A 19,774-nucleotide genomic window follows, 5' to 3' on the forward strand; every position below is an offset into this window, starting at 1 on the left:
CAGTTTGGCCGTTTCCTACTTCTTCCTCTGTTTTCACTTTCTTGGATCAGTGCTTAGGGAATTACCTCATTGTACTTCTAGTAACAGGCTGCCCTCCCCCTGTCGACCTCCTCCAGTCTTTGCTTTGGCTTGGTCAGAGGCCAATAAAATAAAGTGAAAGAAGTTTTGAAAATCTTGGAGGATGAAGGATTGTGGGCACAGCCCAGCCCCCAGCTTCTCCCTGGAGGACTTCATCTGGGAGGTGCTGGTAATGTAAATGAAAGGTTCTGCCCCAGGAGGGGGCGTGTAGGGGGGGTTGGAAGGACGGCACTTCACTTCCAGGACAGCCTCTGCAGAACAGACCCCCAGATGCTTGGCCGAGGACATCTCCTATAAGCTCCACGTCAAACACCTCTCTGCTATAGGCCAAGCGTTGCTCTCACTTTTCTCCTCATGTGCACCCACTCTCCCTTACACACTCACTATCTTCACCCACACTTGCCCTCCACCCTCACCTGGAAGGCACAGGGTAATCAAAATGACTTCCTGTCAGAGGCAGTTCAGCTAAGTCTTCAGAGATGTCTGGGTTTTGTGTGTGCTACTCTCTCCACCATGCTGTTTGCTGTGTACACACCTCTAGTATAAATACAGTGAAATATGGGCTAAGTGAGGTTGACTTGTGTGTCTGTTTCCACTACAGGACCTATGAGCTTACCAAGGTCAAGGATTGTGTCTTTTATGTCTTTGTGTCTTAATCTCTGGTACTTAATCAATGCCTGATGCATGGTGATCAGTTAAAAAAAATGTTAGTTGGATGAGTAAATAAGTGAATGATTAAGATGAATGTTATATAAAATAATGAAGGCAATTAGAAAGCAAGGAATTTTTATGTAGCACATGGGACAAGTGTGCAACTTGCAGGATGACAGCTTTGAAGGGGACAATATTTAGGCAAAGTTCATATCTGATGCATTTGTTTAAAATCAGTCATCTGTCTAATACTAACTTTCTGCTTGTATGGCACAGTGTAATTTTTCAATTCCTTTTTACAACTTTATTATCTTACTTGATACCCACACCCAGTGCTGAAATAGGGTGGTTAGGTGATGAGCCCCCAGGAATATGCTTGTGGCAGGGCTCATGCTAGAACCTAATGCTCTGGTCTCCTAGCCAGCTGGCCTTACCACCATGTCAGGGCCCAGGCCCCTGTGACTAACCTCCTGGTATCAACTGGGATTATCCAACCTCCTTAGTAGAACTCAGTTATATTACCAGGAGGAAAAACACAGCTTTGCCTTTTGCAGAAGGACAATGAAATACAGGCCTATGAAAGAACGCACCCACATGGGGCACTGCCTGTGGAAATCACTAGGAGAATTTGAGGTGTACGTTAATGTCGGACATGTCGATGTCCATCAGAAGAACCTCTTTCCAGGATCAAAAGGTGACTAGAGTCAACAAAATAGAAATCCTGGGGCACCTGCTTGAGGAGGCCACCTGGGTCTGTGAAATGAGTGAACAGGAGGGAGCTGCAGCAACGCAGAGAGGGGCTGAATCTACACGTGTTCCACGTGAACCATCAGAGGCACAAAGTGCCTATGAGAAATGTTCTGTCTGCCAACAAAGAGAGACAGTGACCACAGATGGCACTAGGGCAGCTTCTCCAACATCTGGGAAATTAAGTTGAATGCTATGACTTTGCTAAATATAGAAATATATCGACTCTAAGCATGTAAAAGATACATCAAAATTGCTCATCTTTCCATTTAAAAATTTATTTCCAGGAGTTCCCTGGTGGCCTAGTGGTTAGGATTCTGGGCTTTCACGGCGGTGGCCTGGGTTCAATCACTGGCCGGGGAACTGAGATCCCACAAGCCGCGCAGCCAAAAAAAAAAAAAGTATTTCCACAGATATTTGATCCACGTGGTTAGAGGGGCTTTGGAGGCTGCAGTCACGCACAACAAAGAGGTGTCTCATCAAATCTTGCCCTTACAGGCCATGAGGAGAATTTGCTATTTGTAATCCTGGGCTATATACAAAAGATTAAACAACTGGACATTTAAAAATAACCATTTTCAGTTTAATAGATTAACTAGAAGTGTATCTGTTGCAACATGTACCATTTTGATATTAAAATTTTTTGATCTGATACAATTTTGCATGGGCTGAAAATAAACAGATCAAGCTAAAACAACATGAAAGGCAAAGGGAATTTGGTTAAAGCTGGGAGAGAGGAAAGCATGACACTACCGACCCTTTCTAACCCTCCAGACAGAGGAGAAACCCACAGGTCTGGTTCTGTGTCTGGAACAGAAGGGAATATGCAGGAACCTGGATGGTGCTGCCTATAAAGAAAGGTTAATAATGGATAATCACAAGAGAATGAGTCTTACTAAAATCTTGGCTCTCTTCATGAAATGTTAGAAAGGATTGTCCAGAATATTAACTCTCATCAGGAATTTGTTTTTTTGAATATCCTGCATGTTTACCTTGCCTGATACAACTTTTTCCCATGGTGGGAGACTCAAGAGTGTCTGAAGCCACTGGTCTTCTGTTAACTCAGAGCTTGAGTACCACCATTCCTGAGAGGAGACAAAGAGAACACAGAATTCATCAGTGCTCCTCAGCTTGTGTGGTCAAGAGTGGGGTAATCCCCAAATGGTCAAATGTCCCCGAGCTTTTAAAACCAGGCGAACCCACAGGCAAACAATGAATTTTGCTGCCCAAACTAGGATACTAACACATGACCCTTTAAATAAACATGTAGAAGCGTACATCCATTCACTTATTCAACAAATACCGAGTATAAGGCACTATGCTAGGGACCCAGTGGTTTTTGCATTCTAAGAGTTCACATTCTTGAAGGGAGGCAAGACATGGAACACAAAGTGGAATGTGGTGAGACCTACGAGAAGGTGGAGATCTTGCTAAAGGGGATTTGCAGGAGGGGAAGATCCCATGAGAACTCAAAGGGGAAGAGGAGGTGCAAATACCTGACCTATGGACGTGTCACCCCTTTCAGTAAGCCTCTGATGGCCTTTCACACTGGGTGAAACCCAGCCGGGCAGTGGGCTTCTGGGGCTCCTTCGCATCCCCTGTGAGCATCCCCTTCCCCAGCTTGCTAGCTGATGCTACATACTTTGCTCATGTTCAGCCAGCATTTCTCCAGCACATTCCCTTGTGTTTCACAGAGCTGTAAGGCTGTGTTCAGGAAGAGGTTGCAGTTCTGGCCATCTCCCATTAGTATACAGACATAGGCCATCAGGTGGTAGAGCCTCGGGTAGAAGACAGGCCCAGTGGTATTTTGAGCCACCAGATTCTCCAAGTTCTAGAGAAAAAAAGCAACATTCAGAAACAGACACGGGTCCTTGCCTGGAAAGATTTTTCCTCCTCAGATGATTTGGGATCATTTCAAGGGTATAAGCAAAAAAGCATATTACAGAGACATACACAGAAAGTAGTGGAGATTAGATGATAACTGCCAGGTGGAGTAGCCCCAGTGGCCTACCCAGACCAAGAATGTGATATGGGTGGGCGCAATAACCCTTTTTGCCAACCACTTTTTAAAAATGAAACTAGGTCCCCCTGAAATTCAGTTCCCCTGCTGAGTTTATGATTAACCTCTCTATCTAAAACTTTATTCTCTCTCTTGTCCTGCCTCCCTGTTCCCCCAGGATTGAGGAGTATCAAAGAAAGGGGGTGACGGAAACTAAGCAGGACCCTGCAGGGCTCTCCCACATACAAAAGCCCTTCTGTGTCCCCTGTTTCCTGTTTGTAGAAAAGGGCTTTGGTCTTCTAGGCCTTCCCTGAGTTCCAAAGGGCAGACTCAAGCAGTTACTAATTAGGGAAGTGAGGGGATGCAGAAAAACAGTCAAGAAACAATAGTTCAGTGATAAAACAGAGTCCTAGCTCCTCCCCAAGGGATATACATCACAAACTGATACAAATCTTTGAGTTCTTCTGCAGGAACTAAGACCCCCACCCAGGTAGAGGATTGTGACTACATGCTGACTACAAGATACAGATCCAGACTGGTTGGAACCAGAAAGCTGATGATTAAGATTCCTGAAATACCACCCTATTACATCACCACCAGCCAATCAGAATAAAGTCATGTACCCTACAGCTCTCACCCCAAAATGTTGCCTTTAAAAACCCTTCCCTGAGGGACTTCCCTGGTGGTCCAGTGGTTAAGAATCCACCTTCCAGTGCGGGGGACATGGGTTTGATCCCAGGTCAGGGAACTAAGATCCCACGTGCTGCAGGGCAACTAAGCCTGTGCACTCTAGAGCCTGTGCACCACAACTAGAGAGCCTGCACGCTGCAACTAATGAGCCTGCGCACTCTAGAACCTGCGTGCCACAACCAAGATCCCACGTGCCGCAACTAAGACCTGATGCAACCAAATAAATAAATAAATATTTAAAAAAATAAAAATAAAAACCCTTCCCTGAAAATCTTTGGGGAGTTTGGGTCTTTTGAACATGAGCCACCCATTCTCCTTGCTGGGCCTGACAATAAATGCTGTACTTCCCGTCACCACTACCTGGTGTCAGTAAATTGGCTTTGCTGTGTGGTGGGCAAGCAGACCCAAGTTCAGTTCAGTAACAACAACAAAACCACAATATTTTCTTTTGATTACCAAAGCAATATAAGTTAGTTTTCAAAATTTAGAGAATTATACCTCAATTGAAAAAAAAATGTAGACATTGGAGAGGGGGGAAAAAAGGGAAAAACGAAAAAACAACTCAGAATTTAGGGAAAAAATGAGGATAGAAAAAAAAATCACTCATAACCGTAACACCTAAAAAGAAATATTTTCACATTTGGATACATACTCTCCCGTTTTGTTATTTCTTTGCTGTGGACAGGGAATGTTGCCCACCATCGCAGTTCTACAAGAATCAAGCCATTAGCCACTGCAGCCACCCACCGATGGTGGGGCCTGAGAAAAACAGGAAGCATTTTGTGTTTTGGATACTGGCCATAGATAGTTAAGATGCATATCTAAGGAATAATTTCAGTGAACCCAGATCCTTGCATCTTCCGTACATAGAAAAGTGCTAAAGTCATTAATTTGAGATATGTGTTCTTTGTGACTAGCAGTAATCTTCTGATGTTCTTCCCAGGAAAAAACTCCTATATATGCTGTCTCCTTCCTTACTTCTTCAGAGCAGTTACTCAAAAGCTATCTGAGAGGCCATCCTCCAGGTTACAGCTATAGTCCTCAGTAAGATCCCTGAAGAAAATTTAACTTGCAACTTTTACGTTGTGTGTTTTTCTTCAGTCGACACTGCCTATCACTTACACACACACACACACACACACACACACACACACACACACACACACACTCATACCCACCACAACTGGGATCATACTGAAACAGGAGGGAAGGGGGCAGGGAACAATCTTTGAAAGAATAACATAGCCCTAGGACAGGACATAAACTGATTAAAACCAAATGGGTCCAAGGTGGTGGATAGGTTGACTTTCACTAGACCTTGAGACTCAGTATACACTCACTGTAATACATCAGCAAGCTAAATGACACACCCACAGGTACCATAACCTTTCCAAGAATCCATAAGGATCAAAAAGTGGGCAGTGGCCCAATTCCTGGAAATCCCCACCCCTTCCCTGAAATAGCTGGAATACTCCTCCCACTCATTAGCCTATGAAATTAGCCAGCCCTATAAAAACTGACAACCCCCATACCCTGGTGCCTTTCTCACCTTCTGAAATGGCCCACACTCTGTCTGTGGAGTGTGTTTCTTCCAAGGCCTTTCTCACCTTCTGAAATAGTCCACACTCTGTCTGTGGAGTGTGTTTCTCTCTAAATAAATCCACTTCTTACCTATTACTTTGTCTCTCACTGAATTCTTTCTGCGATTAGACATCAAAAACCTGAGCTTCAGTAATCCCTGAAACCAGGTGTGTGATCTCAGTTGTAAGACTATGGGTTTTGGCCGGGTTCGGGTCCTGGCACGGGGGTTCTAGTCCCAATCTGAGGTGCATAGTTTCAAAATTAATCACCAATACAGTAAAATTTTTTTCTCATTTAGCACCACGTTATGAATATTTTCCAATGACATGATTCTTTTTTTTTTCTTTTCTTTTTTTAACATCTTTATTGAGGTATAATTGCTTTACATTGCTGTGTTAGTTGCTGCTGTATAACAAAGTGAATCAGCTATATGTATACATATATCCCCATATACCCTCCCTCTTGGGTCTCCCTCCCACCCTCCGTATCCCACCCCTCTAGGTGGTCACAAAGCACCGAGCTGATCTCCCTGTGCTATGAGGCTGCTTCCCACTAGCTATCTATTTTACATTTGGTAGTGTATATATGTCCTTTCCACTCTCTCACTTCATCCCAGCGGAACTTCCCCCTCCCCATGTCCTCAAGTCCATTCTCTATGTCTGTGTCTTTATTCCAGTCCTGCCCTTAGGTTCATCAGAATCATTTTTTTTTTAGATTCCATATATATGTGTTAGCATATGGTATTTGTTTTTCTCTTTCTGACTTACTTCACTCTGTATGACAGACTCTAGGTCCATCCACCTCATTACAAATAACTCAATTTCATTTCTTTTTATGGCTGAGTAATATTCCATTGTATAGATGTGCCACATCTTTATCCATTCATCTGTCGATGGACACTTAGATTGCTTCCATGTCCTGGCTATTGTAAATAGTGCTGCAATGAACATTGTGGTACATGTCTCTTTTTGAATTATGGTTTTCTCTGGGTATACACCCAGTAGTGGGATTGCTGGTCATTAGTTCTATTTTTAGTTTTTTAAGAAACCTCCATACTGTTCTCCATAGTGGCTGTATCAATTTACATTCCCACCAACAGTGCAACAGGGTTCCCTTTTCTCCACACCCTCTCCAGCATTTATTGTTTGTATATTTTTTGATGATGGCCATTCTGACCAGTATGAGGTGATAGCTCATTGTAGTTTTGATTTGCGTTTCTCTAATGATTAGTGATGTTGAGCATCCTTTCATGTGTTTGTTGATAATCTGTATACCTTCTTGGAAGAAATGTCTATTTAGGTCTTCTGCCCATTTTTTGATTGGGTTGTTTGTTTTTTTGATATTGAGCTGCATGAGCTGCTTGTATATTTTGGAGATTAATCCTTTGTCAGTTGCTTTGTTTGCAAATATTTTCTCCTGTTCTGAGGGTTGTCTTTTTGTCTTGTTTATGGTTTCCTTTGCTGTGCAAAAGCTTTGAAGGTTCATTAGGCCCCATTTGTTTACTTTTGTTTCTATTTCCATTTCTCTAGGAGGTGGGGCAAAAAGGATCTTGCTGTGATTTATGTCATAGAGTGTTCTGCCTGTGTTTTCCTCTAAGAGTTTGATAGTGTCTGGTCTTACATTTAGATCTTTAATCCATTTTGAATTTATTTTTGTGTATGGTGTTAGGAAGTGTTCTAATTTCATTCTTTAAATGTAGCTGTCCAGTTTTCCCAGCACCACTTATTGAAGAGGCTGTCGTTTCTCCATTGTATATTCTTGCCTCCTTTGTCAAAGATAAGGTGACCATATGTGCGTGGGTTTATCTCTGCGCTTTCTATCCTGATCTGTATTTCTGTTTCTGTGCCAGTACCATACTGTCTTGATTACTGTAGCTTTGCAATATAGTCTGAAGTCAGGGAGCCTGATTCCTCCAGCTCTGTTTTTCTTTCTCAAGATTACTTTGGCAATTTGGGGTCTTTGGTGTTTCCATACAAATTGTGAAATTTTTTGTTCTAGTTCTGTGAAAAATGCCATTGGTAGTTTGATAGGATTTGCATTGAATCTGTAGAGTGCTTTGGGTAGTATAGTCATTTTCACAATGTTGATTCTTCCAGTCCAAGAACATGGTATATCTTTCCATCTGTATCACCTTTAATTTCTTTCATCAGTGTCTTATAGGTTTCTGCATACAGGTATTTTGTCTCCTTAGGTAGGTTTATTCCTAGGTATTTTATTCTTTTTGTTGTAATGGTAAATGGGAGTGTTGCATTAATTTCTCTTTCAGATATTTTGTCATTAGTGTATAGGAATGAAAGAGATTTCTGTGTATTAATTTTGTATCCTGCTACTTTACCAAATTCATTGATTAGCTCTAGTAGTTTTCTGGTAGCATCTTTAGGATCCTCTATGTATAGTACCATGTCATGTGCAAACAGTGACAGTTTTACTTCTTCTTTTCCGATTTGGATTCCTTTTATTTCTTTTTCTTCTCTAATTGCTGTGGCCAAAATGTCCAAAACTATGTTGAATAATAGTGGTGAGAGTGGGCAACCTTGTCTTGTTCCTGATCTTATGGATATGGTTTCAATTTTTCACCATTGAGAATTATGATCCCTGGATCATTATGTAGTGTCCTTCTTTGTCTCTTGTAATAGTCTTTATTTTAAAGTCTATTTTGTCTGATATGAGAATTGCTACCCCAGCTTTCTTTTGATTTCCATTAGCATGGAATATCTTTTTCCATCCCCTCACTTTCAGTCTGTATGTGTCCCTAGGTCTGAAGTCGGTCTGTTGTAGACAGCATATATACAGGTCTTGTTTTTGTGTTCATTCAGCCAGTGTATGTCTTTTAGTTGGAGCATTTAATCCATTTACATTTAAGGTAATTATCCATATGTATGTTCCTCTTACCATTTTCTTAATTGTTTTGTTATTGTAGATCTTTTCCTTCTTTTGTGTTTCCTGCCTAGAAAAGTTCCTTTATCATTTGCTGTAAAGCTGGTTTGGTGGTGCTGAATTCTCTTAGCTTTTGCTTGTCTGTAAAGGTTTTAATTTCTCCATTGAATCTGAATGAGAACCTTGCTGGGTAGAGTAATCTTGGTTGTAGGGTTTTCCCTTTCACACTTTAAATATGCCCTGCCACTCCCTTCTGGCTTACAGAGTTTCTGCTGAAAGATCAGCTGTTAAACTTATGGGGATTCCCTTGTATGTTATTTGTTGCTTTTCCCTTCCTGCTTTTAATATTTTTTCTTTGTATTTAAAATTTGATGGCTTGATTAATATGTGTCTTGGCTTGTTTCTCCTTGGATTTATCCTGTTTGGGACTCTCTGTGCTTCCTGGACTTGACTGACTGTTTCCTTTCCCGTATTAGGTGATTTATTCTGACCAAGACACCGGCTAAGGGAGTATTCAAATAAGCAGTTAAAATGCGATGGGGAAGTTTTCAACTATAATCTCTTCAAAGATTTTCTCAGTCCCTTTCTTTTTCTCTTCTTCTTCTGGGACCCCTATAATTCAAATATTGGTGTGTTTAATGTTGTACCAGGGGTCTCTGAGACTGTCCTCAATTCTTTTCATTCTTTTCTCTTTACTCTGCTTGTGTTTGTTATTTCCACTATTTTATCTTCCAGGTCACTTATCCATTCTTCTGCCTCAGTTATTCTGCTATTGATTCCTTCTGGAGAATTTTTAATTTCATTTATTGTGTTGTTCATCATTGTTTGTTTGCTCTTTAGTTCTTCTAGGTCCTTGTTAAACATTTCTTGTATTTTCTCCATTCTATTTCCAAGATTTTGGATCATCTTTATTATCATTACTCTGAATTCTTTTTCAGGTAGGCTGCCTATTTTCTCTTCATTTGTTTGGTCTGTTGGGTTTTTTACCTTGCTCCTTCATCTGCTGTGTATTTCTCTATCTTCTCATTTTGCTTAATTTCCTGTGTTTGGGGTCTCCTTTTCGCAGGCTGCAGGTTCGTAGTTCCTGTTGTTTTTGGTGTCTGCCCCCAATGGGTAAATTTGGTTCAGTGGGTTGTGTAGGCTTCCTGGTGGAGGGGACTGGTGCTGTATTCTGGTGGATGAAGCTGGATCTTGTCTTTCTGGTGGGCAGGACCATGTCTGGTGGTGTATTTTGGGGTGTCTGTGAACTTAGTATGATTTTAGCAGCCTCTTTGCTAATGCGTGGGGTTGTGTTCCTGTCTTGCTAGTTGTTTGTCAGGGGGTGTCCAGCACTGGAGCTTGCTGGTCATTGAGTGGAGCTGGGTCTTAGTGTTGAGATGGAGATCACTGGGAGAGCTCTCGCCAATTGATATTACGTGGGGCCAGGAGGTCTCTGGTGGTCCAATGTCCTGAACTCGGCTCTCCCACCTCAGAGGCTCAGGCCTGACACTTGCTGGAACACCAAGACACTGTCAGCCACACGGCGTAGACAACTGTGGTAAAAATCTGGCTGATATCTTGGATTTTTCTTTGCTGGGCGATTTATCCTGAGCAAGACCCCATCCCTTGAGCACCAGCTAAGGGAGTATTCAAATAAGCAGTTAAAATGCAGTGCAGGCAACATGGGAATGAGGATCCTCAGGGAGAACACAAAGCAGGAACTTCTTAATTTCTCCTGGAAGATGTGGAAGGGATGTGAGATGTGAAGGAAGAAGACATGGCCAGACAAACAATGTTGAAAGAAAGCAGATTATATATATAAAGGCGCTAGACAAGGGTGGATGGTCGTTGCAAGAATTAAAAATAGTTCTGAAAGTTTGAAGAGTAGATTTGGGTAAAGGGAGTTAAAGAAAATCTGGTGATGAAGCTGAAGTGACATGCAGATGTTCTATCTTGAAGGGCTCTTTTAAACGACATGATTCTTTTACATCAGATCTCACAAATTCAAATGCTGACAGAGCTGGGCAAGAAACATAAATAAGAGGCTGAATGTAGCAAGATAAGAAGCAGAGGGGATTATGTCATACTGAAGAGGGTATGCCCTAAATGTCACCCCTCATCAATTCCAGCCAGTAGCTGCCCTTTAGGATTGGGGCCTAGAGTCATCAGATACTCCAATTTTTAAAACAAGAGTAAGAAATTCAGATTTTTTTTTTAATGTGAAAGTATCCCAGGGACTTCCCTGGTGGTCCAGTGGGAAAGAATCCACCTTACAATGCAGGGGATACGGGTTCGATCCCTGGTCAGGGAACTAAGATCCCACATGCTGTGGGGCAAATAAGCCCATGCGCCACAACTACTGAGCTCACATGCCTCACCTAGAGAGCCTGCGTGCCACAAACTACAGAGCCCATGTGCTCTGGAGCCTGAGTGCCACAACTAGAAAGAGAAGAACCCTCATGCCACAACTAGAGAGAAGCCCGTGTGCCGCAACAAAGAGCCCATGCACCGCAACGAAAAGATCCCACATGCTGCAACTAAGACCCAACGCAGCCCAAAATAAATAAAATATCTTTAAAAGAAAAGAAAAATAAATCCCAATGTTTAAATACACCATTTCTGACTTAACCAATATTTTTGAAAGGCATATGCTTTTTATTTTCCCCTAGTTTTTTAAATACTATAAACCTGAGATCAACATCTTTATAGATAAATTTTTGTTTGCCATCTGATTATTTCCTTAGGTTAGTTCCTAGGAGGACAATTAAATGATGTGCATATTTTAAAGATATTCATGCATTTTGCCAGAATGCTCTCTAGAAAGTTTATGAGAGTCCTTCAGAGTATGAATGTGTCTTCTCTCATGTCTTTGCTAACTTGATGGTCAACAGTACAATGTCTTTTTCTTTTATTGCATTTACTTCAATTTCATAGAAATGGATTGAAACATTGAGTTTTCCTGACTAACCCGTTACATGTTTATTCTGTCTATCAATTATTTATTCACGAAATTAAACATCTGCTGTGTGTAACCAAGCAGGACCCTATGGGGCCTTCTCGGGACAGACCGCTCCCACCATGTCCTCTGCCTTCCTCTTGTCTGCAGAAAAGCTGTAGTCTCCCAGGCCCCCCCCCTGAGTCACAGAAGCCTGGCTCAAGAATGAATGATTGAAAGGACATGACCATGGAGTGACAAAAATGGCAGTTGGGCCAGGAGCACTAGTAACAATTTAAACAGTACATCAGCCATATGGCAGTCACAGAATCTTTAGTTCCTCCATGAAGTAACTAGATAACACTACGTGTTGCACATTTCCTGAGTTGTTTTATAGATGTTAGAAGCTAACTACTTAATGACCATGAGATATAGCCCCCAGACCTACTGGAGCCTGAGGATTGATGACGTTAACCCCTGTGACACTGCCCTGTTACCTCAACATCAACAGTCAGAGAAATGTGTACAAGCTGATCACGTACCCTGTGAATCTCCTCCCTCACCTTGCCTTTAAAAATGCTTCCCTGAAACCTTTTGGGGAGTTTGGGTATTTTGAGCATTAGCTGCCCCAGACTCCTTGTCTGGCACCTTACAGCAAATGCTGCACTTTCCTTTACCACACCTGGTGTCAGTAGATGAGCTTTGCTGCATGTGGGAGAACGAGCCCAAGTTTGGTTCAGTAACATGTGTAAAAGGCATTGCTCTGTGTACTGTGGGAGATACTAAGTTTGATTTTGTGTTCTTTTGTGTTCTTGTGTTCTTTCTACTCCCCACCTCTACCACTCCCTCTCATTCCTGGGCTTCCCAGCCCCATCCCCTTCTGGAACTCAAAGCACAAACTCCTTGAGTACAAAGACAACATTTTACACATCTTTGTTGTAATCCCAATAGCACCTATTGTGTTTTTAACCTGTACTGTCTTTGGGTGAGTTTTATACTTTACTACTCATTAAATAAAGACGTGCTTTCTTTTAACCAGCTGCTAATTTATCTACCTGGATTTCCATATATCAGGTTGGCCAAAATTTTGGTACCTCTTTATTAGCACTGAATATTTAAAAGTGGTAATGACAGTCAACCCATATGTCATACGTAATGTGCCTGGTATTTGAAAGGAAAAAGAGAAGGCTGGAATAAATTAAATCATATTTAAGATGGTAAAAATCTAGTTTTTTAAAACAACATGAAGTTAAGCATGTTTTAAATCCCCCACAAGTAATTTTCTTAAGGAAAGACATTTGCTCCATCAAATTACGTGAAATAAATTACATAATACACATAATAATTACATAAGTCATATGTAATACATGATAATTACATAAAACAAAATGTTTTATATCACCAATTTCCACATACTGTGTGAGAACCAGAAGAATGTTTTATGAATCAGAAATATAAATACATGTTCTATGTCAAAGAGTACATACCTCCAAGCAGTGATGACAGTGAACTTGTGTGTTTTTGGAGGCGGCGATTTAGTCAGCTGGTGTGAACAAATTGCAGGAAGAGATGCTGAGGCTGAGTGTGCTATGAGAGTGGTAGGGAGTGGGCTCCCACCTGGGCAAATTCAAGACTTTTCTATCCAGCAGCAGTGAAGAAGACCCAGCCCATAACAATGGCTCCAAAGATTAAATGAGCTACTATTCTTCACTGGTCTCAAGATGCCTTGTTTTGAAACATTTTAACATCTCTGAAATAGGGATGTGCCTTAAAATTGTCAGCATCTAGATTCTGCCAACAACCTGAAGGAACCTGCAAGCAGGTTCTTCCCCAGATGAGAAAATACCTCAGCCAACACCTTGATTTTAGCCTTTAAGACCCTCAGCAGAGAACCTAGCCAAGCTCGTCCAGACGTTTTTTTTTTTTTTTTTTTTTTTTTTTTTTTTTGGCGGTACGCAGGCCTCTCACTGTTGTGGCCTCTCCCGTTGTGGAGCACAAGCTCCGGACACGCAGGGGCCCAGCCGCTCCGCGGCATGTGGGATCCTCCCGGACCGGGGCACGAACCCGTGTCCCCTGCATCGGCAGGCGGACTCGCAACCACTGCGCCACCAGGGAAGCCCTCGTCCAGACTTTTGGCTGCTAAGCCCGGAGATGAGAAAAGAAGTGCTGTCATTTAAGCTGTTAAGGTTGTGTACTTGGAGACCTAGCAGTAGAAAAGGAATTCACCTGCATTCAGTTTCTAAGAGAACAAGACAAACACTTGTTAAGACGACCCTGGAGGTTCAGCCCTTCATTCTCTTAGGGGGGCTTGCCCATGCTGGGCTGTAGACTCTGGGAGGCAGGCACCAGGTTTAATTTGCTCACTCTTGTACCCCAACACATAGTACCAAGTCCTTACTACGTATCAGCTGAATGTTTTAAATTGCTGTGTGCAAAGGTTTATCTACCAAGATGTTTATCACAGCAACAGCAATAAAGTACTACAGAAAAATTCTATCTAAGAATAGTTTGGCAATATCATCTAATAGTATATCTGTAAGATAAAATACTAGGCTTCCTTTTAACTAGTGGTGCAGAAAACAATTTAACGGCAGGGAATTATTCATAAATATATCTTATTTAGTAGTTTAAAAAATGGAAATGCATGCACACACATGGAAGAAAACTTGGAAAGTGATATCTCAATATGTATAAAGTGATTATCTCTGAGTAGTAAGGTTGTGGGCAATTTATATTCTAATTACGGGGAGGGAGTGGCCTTCAAAAACTTAAACTATAAAACATGTGTAACTTCTGTAATCAGAGAAAATAATTATCACAGGAGGTAGAGAAAAATCCATTTAAGGCATGACTTACCGGGGAAACCAGAGAAGAGGCCTTACCTTGAGTAGGTCAACTCCACTGTCCTGAGCATTCTCTGATTGTTCTTCAATTTGCTTTTGAAGGTAGAGAACTTGCCCTTCCATGTACCTACTGAGGCCTATGTAGTAAAGAGCTGCTGGGGTTCTTCTTGACACTAGACTTTTGGCTCTGTTGGAAAATATGTGAAAGTTGTCCCACTCCTGAAGTCTGGCATACCTGTATCACCACAGAAGAATAAGAGAAATCCCCATCACCCTCGGAATGGGCTGGTTTCCTGAAATGGGTCTCTCTAGAGGTGTAGCTCCTAGTACATTGGTCTCTGGAAGCCTGCCACTGGCCTATTCAGGGAAAATTATGTGGTATGCAGCAAGGACAGAATAGAATTTTTTGATGATTTCAAATGAATATAATTGGGGGGAATACTTGGGCAATATTAGCTACCATTTAATTCTTTGGACTCTTTAAAGTGAGGGGATTTCCTGGAAGTCCAGTGATTAGGACTCCTCACTTTTACTACCAGGGGCCCGGGGTTCAATCCCTAGCCAGGGGACTAAGATCCCACAGGCTGCTCGGTGTCGCCAGGAAAAAAATGAAACAGATCAGGCACTTGGAGCTATAAATTCTGGGGCCTGAAGAAATTGCTCTGATTTCAGAGAGAGCGAGCCTGGGCTGATACTATTCAAGGTGTGGGCCACAGACAGGCATCATCAGTACCATCTGAGTGCTCCTTAGAAATGCAAGCTCTCTGGTCCAGCCCAGATCTACCGAATCAGACAGGCTCTGGGGATGGGGCCAGAAATCTGAGTTAACAAACTCTCCAGATGATTCCCATGCCCATAAAGTGGGAGCAGTATTGGCCTAAGCTACAGCTGTTGCAAGAACGCTTCAGGTGAGGTAGAGTAGAATAAGAAATTAGGGTGATTTTTGGACTTTAGATTCCCTGAACTTTAACTCACAAAGGCAAATTAATTTGACTTTGAACTTTCACTTCTTTAGACTTTAGTTGGCCAGGGTAATTGATTTTTTGGATTTTAATTTCTCCCAATGAGTTTTATAATAAGAGGAGATTTCTATTCAAATTTGAAACTGCTCTAGTTTGTGGCACTTTACATAGGAATGTCTTCGTATTATCATTTAAATCTCATCACAAAATCTTTAGATACTGGACAACATGACTGCATATATAATTTGAGATGGGAGGTGGAATAGGGAATGACTTTCAGTCTTGGGGATGGCTGTGGAAGTAATTTATTTAACGTTCTGGAGCCTCACTGTCCATCTACTTCCTTGAAGCTAAAGCCATAGCTACAGGCTTATTGAGTTTAAAAAATGTAATGGGTTAAAGAGATTAAGCCTCATGCTCAATGGGTTAATGGAGATACAGGAAGCCTGCTTCTTCCACCCTCCTGACGTTTCCTTCCATGTGAGGGAGTTCCACTGGTGCAAAGCTCCACATTTCTTTCCCTGCCTCACTCACTCCTCCAATGACAAGGGGTGACTTAGTAGGCTGGTGACTTTGGGACAGAAATTAGGCAGGTGTAGCTCTCTTCCATCCTGAGAGCCAGTGAGACCCACGGGGAGCATGGTACTTCCTGCCTCAATGGGGTGGGGAGGGGGTGGAGTTTTTTAGAACTGCCTGCTGCTGATGGGTAAGTCTAATCCTGGGGTTCAATATTAGGAAGCTCACTTGCCTGCAGATACAAGCCATATCCTCCAACATCGGCTCTATTAACAATGACTATGATTCCATCTTGGGGGTGGGGAGGGGGTAAGTAGTGCTATTTATTAGTCTCCCTCAAACCCCCAACACTTCTCAGAAGCAAGTACGCTTTTCTTATTCATCTCTGTATTAATACTGCACGCTATGTACGCAATAAATGCTTGTTGCATTGAGTACAATTGAAGTGGCATCGCTTTACTGGCCTCAGCTGAGCGGGATGAACTAGGTGATCCCCAAGGTGTTTTTCAGTATAAATCTGCCCTGTCACTTTCAATCTGTCTTGGGTATAAATTAAAAGTACTTTCTCTTTCTTTTCTTTCCTTTTGTCAAATCTCATAGAACTCTTCCAGGATTCAACATTTTCAAATGTGGGAATTCAGTGGTATGCAACACATTGTTACCAGATAGCGATACAGGAGTAAAGTCCCAGGAGGATTCCATTTTGGAACTTCAGTATTCTGTTGTCTTCGTTTTGGTGTATGAATTCCAAACATTCTTCAAATGACCTATAAACAAAGCCTAAAAAAGAGAGAAACAGGAGAGCTTGGCTGGTAGATTAGGGGTGGAGGGGTATCGTCTTTCTGGCCTAACAGCTCCCAGGAGAATTTCCCACTGTGAGGACAGGCCTCGGTCTCTGATTATTTTATGAATCCAAAGGGTCCCACGGATTGCAACAACCAGGTGACTGCACTGCCCTGTTTGCTGAGCCCCTGCTTTTGTGGAAGTTTATGTGTATAAGACACAAGTCCATAATATCAACTAGGCAGGAGTGGGGTTTAAACCAACCCTCCCTGCTTGAGCCCAAGGAATCAGCCTCAGTGCAGCCTGGGACTTCTCAGTCTTCGCGTTCACACTTCCCTTGCTGGCAGCAATATCCACATCCCTCGGTGAAAACATGGCTGGGAAAAAGAATGCCCAGTTTGGCCCCTCTGGCTTAGTATGTACACTGAGGCCTGCCTACCTGGTGTAACATGAAGACTATCAGGAAAGAACTTGTTTTCCAAATCACTAACAGCTGCCAGTGCCTGGAACCCTCACCTCACCATTAGCAGCCCTACCCTTCATTTTCAAGCAGGAAGTCTCTAAGTCTATCCTGCTAAAAATTAAATGCCCTAGTAGAAGCCACATAGTAAGATCCTGTCAGTCTCTATCACTTGTGTGACAAATGATCTGACGCTTTAACTGGCAGCTTAAATTCTAAATTCTCTTGCTTGTTGGTCCCTTGCAATCCTCGCACCTTCTAGCCAGAAACCCAGTGGTCTCAAAGCCCTAGCCCTGTCACCTGCCACACCACACCAACGCAAGTGTTATTCCCCCAGTTTCTTATAAATTCCAAGGCCATGCTCACCAGAATAAAGCATGATGTCCAGGCAGACAAAGTAGAAAAATGCCTTGCTGAAGATATGCTCTTCTGCTACAGAAAGATCCCACAGCCACCCCAGCACCTGGATCAGTTGCTTGTATCTATGGATAAGAAAAGGTGGTAGGATTAAAAAATAGTGTGTGCGGAGAGAAGGAAGTTCAGTCCTAGTCTCAGTCCTGCCCAGCCATTCAGGACCAAATACGATTCTTCAACAGACTTCAAACCCACTCCTAAATCTCAAGTTGGCTCTCTGTTCAAACTGTTCTTTCCTGGACCTCTCTATCGGGTGGCCAGAGTCAGGCCAAGTTGGCCTGTGCCTCTGGTCCTGGTTTGGAAAATGCCTTGAGATAAATACCTGTTTTTCAAGAAGAGGGATTTACAAAGCCAGCAGAGGACCAGATAGTGTTTGTTGGGATTATGAAGCAATGACCACATCTTGTGGGCTCGAGAGCCTGGGAAGAAAACAATTCCAGTATATTTCTGGGCATTACCTGTATCTGCAAGTTCTTTCTTGACCAACCAGGGCTTACCTAAGTCAATGGCCAAGTCCAAGTGACCCATTAGGAGCTTGATATAGCCAAGTGTATCGGCCACGTAGGTCATGATTTCAACGCCCTCGCGTTTCAGGGGGAGGTTGAAGATGTGCTCCATGGTCATGACCTCATATTTGAACCACACGCCCTGGTAGCCGGCTAGATGGTGGTACAGTGAATAGTCCAGGTAGGCCTTAATGATCTGAAATGGCAGCAGTGGAGGAGAAGAGGAGAGACGGGGCAAGACTGGGATGGAACCCGAAGCAGAAAGCCCAGGATATCACCAATCATCTGCCAGTAAACATGGATTTATTAAGCTTGGGAATGGAGCTGGACATTTGGCAAAACCATAGGCTTAGATACAGAAATTAAGCTGAGTTTCTGCCACCTATTTAATGCATGATCCAGGACAAGCTCAATGGCCCCTTTTGCCTACACAGGATCCTTAAACAAAATATATGAATTTTAACTTTTGTGAAAAATAAAAGCAATAGCTTATATGTGTGGATATATGACCGCATACCAAAAAGCCTGGAAGGATTCATTCCAAACTACCAAACGGGTTAACTGTAAAAAGCAGTTACCTATTTGTTGCAGTTGGAGTAGAGATTTGAGGGACTTTTTACTTTATGCATTTCTGTGAGGTTTAATTTATTGTTATAACAAGCACGTATTGCTTTTGTTGTTTAACAATAAAGGAAGGTTGGTTTGGTTTTGTTTGCTTTCAAAAATAATGTTAAGGACTCTAGTTCTAAACTTAACAGGGAGATTGAAGAGAAGTTGGTTACTCTTTAAACAACTCTTCAATCTGGTGATGCTGTCATCGTTGATATGGTTCCTGGCAAACCCATGTGTGTTAAGAGTTTCTCTGACTATCCTCCTCTGGGCCATTTTGCTGCTCGTGACATGAGACAGACAGTTGCTGTGGGTGTCATTAAAGCAGTGGACAAGAAGGCAGCTGGGGTTGGCAAGGTCACCAAGTCTGCCCAGAAAGCCCAGAAGGCTAAATGAATGTTATCCCCAATACCTGCCACCCCAGTCTTAACCAGTGGTGGAAGAACAGTCTTAAAACTGTTTGTTTCAACTGGCCATTTAAGTTTAATAGCAAAAGACTGGTTAATGATAACAATGCATGGTAAAACCTTTAGAAAGAAGGGAGAATGTTTTGTGGACCATTTGTTTTGTGTGTAGCAGTTTTTCAGGAAAAACAGTGAAAGAACTTGAAATGGGCCAAAACAAAAAAATTCAGTGGGTGTCCTGTCTAGCTCATTCATCAAGGTTATATCTCTGCCTTTCACTGCCTTTGGGAAACTGGTAATAATGTAAATGATTCTTTTTCATAGAAATAGAAATGTTCAGTGGAATACAAGTGATTCTATTCTTGCCCTGTGACTAGACTAGTTTTGTATACATTCATAAATTAAATTCCCCTGGGAACCAGTTGTAACATCTTACTAGTTCTCTCACTAACTTTAATGAGCTCAATAACATCTTTGATGGGTGTTCTTCTACTTTTACTTTTTTTTGGCCATGCTGTGCAGCTTGTGGGATTTTCGTTCCCTGACCAGGGATTGAACTCGGGCCCTCGGCAGTGAGAGCACGGAATCCTAACCTCTGGACCGCCAGGGAATGATTTTATCTTTTTAAAAGAATTATCCTGTTACATTTTCCTTTTTCACCCTCATTCTCTTACAAGTACAATGTGGAGTTTTCCAAGAGAGAGTTATGTGACATTACAAGGAAGTGAAAGGAGAAGCAG

The 19,774-nt window shown here is 42.2% G+C and overlaps 1 protein-coding gene across 1 annotated transcript in view; it reads right to left on the bottom strand.

The window, feature by feature from the left end:
- Nucleotides 1-2,159: 2,159 nt before the first annotated feature.
- ADCY10 (adenylate cyclase 10) overlaps nucleotides 2,160-19,774 on the bottom strand; it is a 96,106-nt gene continuing 78,491 nt past the window's right edge. Inside the window, exons 26-32 of the mRNA XM_060009236.1 lie at nucleotides 18,013-18,217; nucleotides 17,838-17,934; nucleotides 17,468-17,583; nucleotides 16,521-16,638; nucleotides 14,420-14,615; nucleotides 3,119-3,307; nucleotides 2,160-2,561 (exon numbers count right to left, since the gene is read on the bottom strand). Of these exons, the coding sequence (XP_059865219.1) occupies nucleotides 2,400-2,561; nucleotides 3,119-3,307; nucleotides 14,420-14,615; nucleotides 16,521-16,638; nucleotides 17,468-17,583; nucleotides 17,838-17,934; nucleotides 18,013-18,217 (1,083 nt within the window). The 3' untranslated portion in view covers nucleotides 2,160-2,399. The remainder of the gene's footprint in view (nucleotides 2,562-3,118; nucleotides 3,308-14,419; nucleotides 14,616-16,520; nucleotides 16,639-17,467; nucleotides 17,584-17,837; nucleotides 17,935-18,012; nucleotides 18,218-19,774) is intronic.

This window comes from Delphinus delphis, chromosome 1 (genome assembly GCF_949987515.2).
Source record: "Delphinus delphis chromosome 1, mDelDel1.2, whole genome shotgun sequence".
NCBI classification, from domain to species: Eukaryota; Metazoa; Chordata; class Mammalia; order Artiodactyla; family Delphinidae; genus Delphinus; species Delphinus delphis.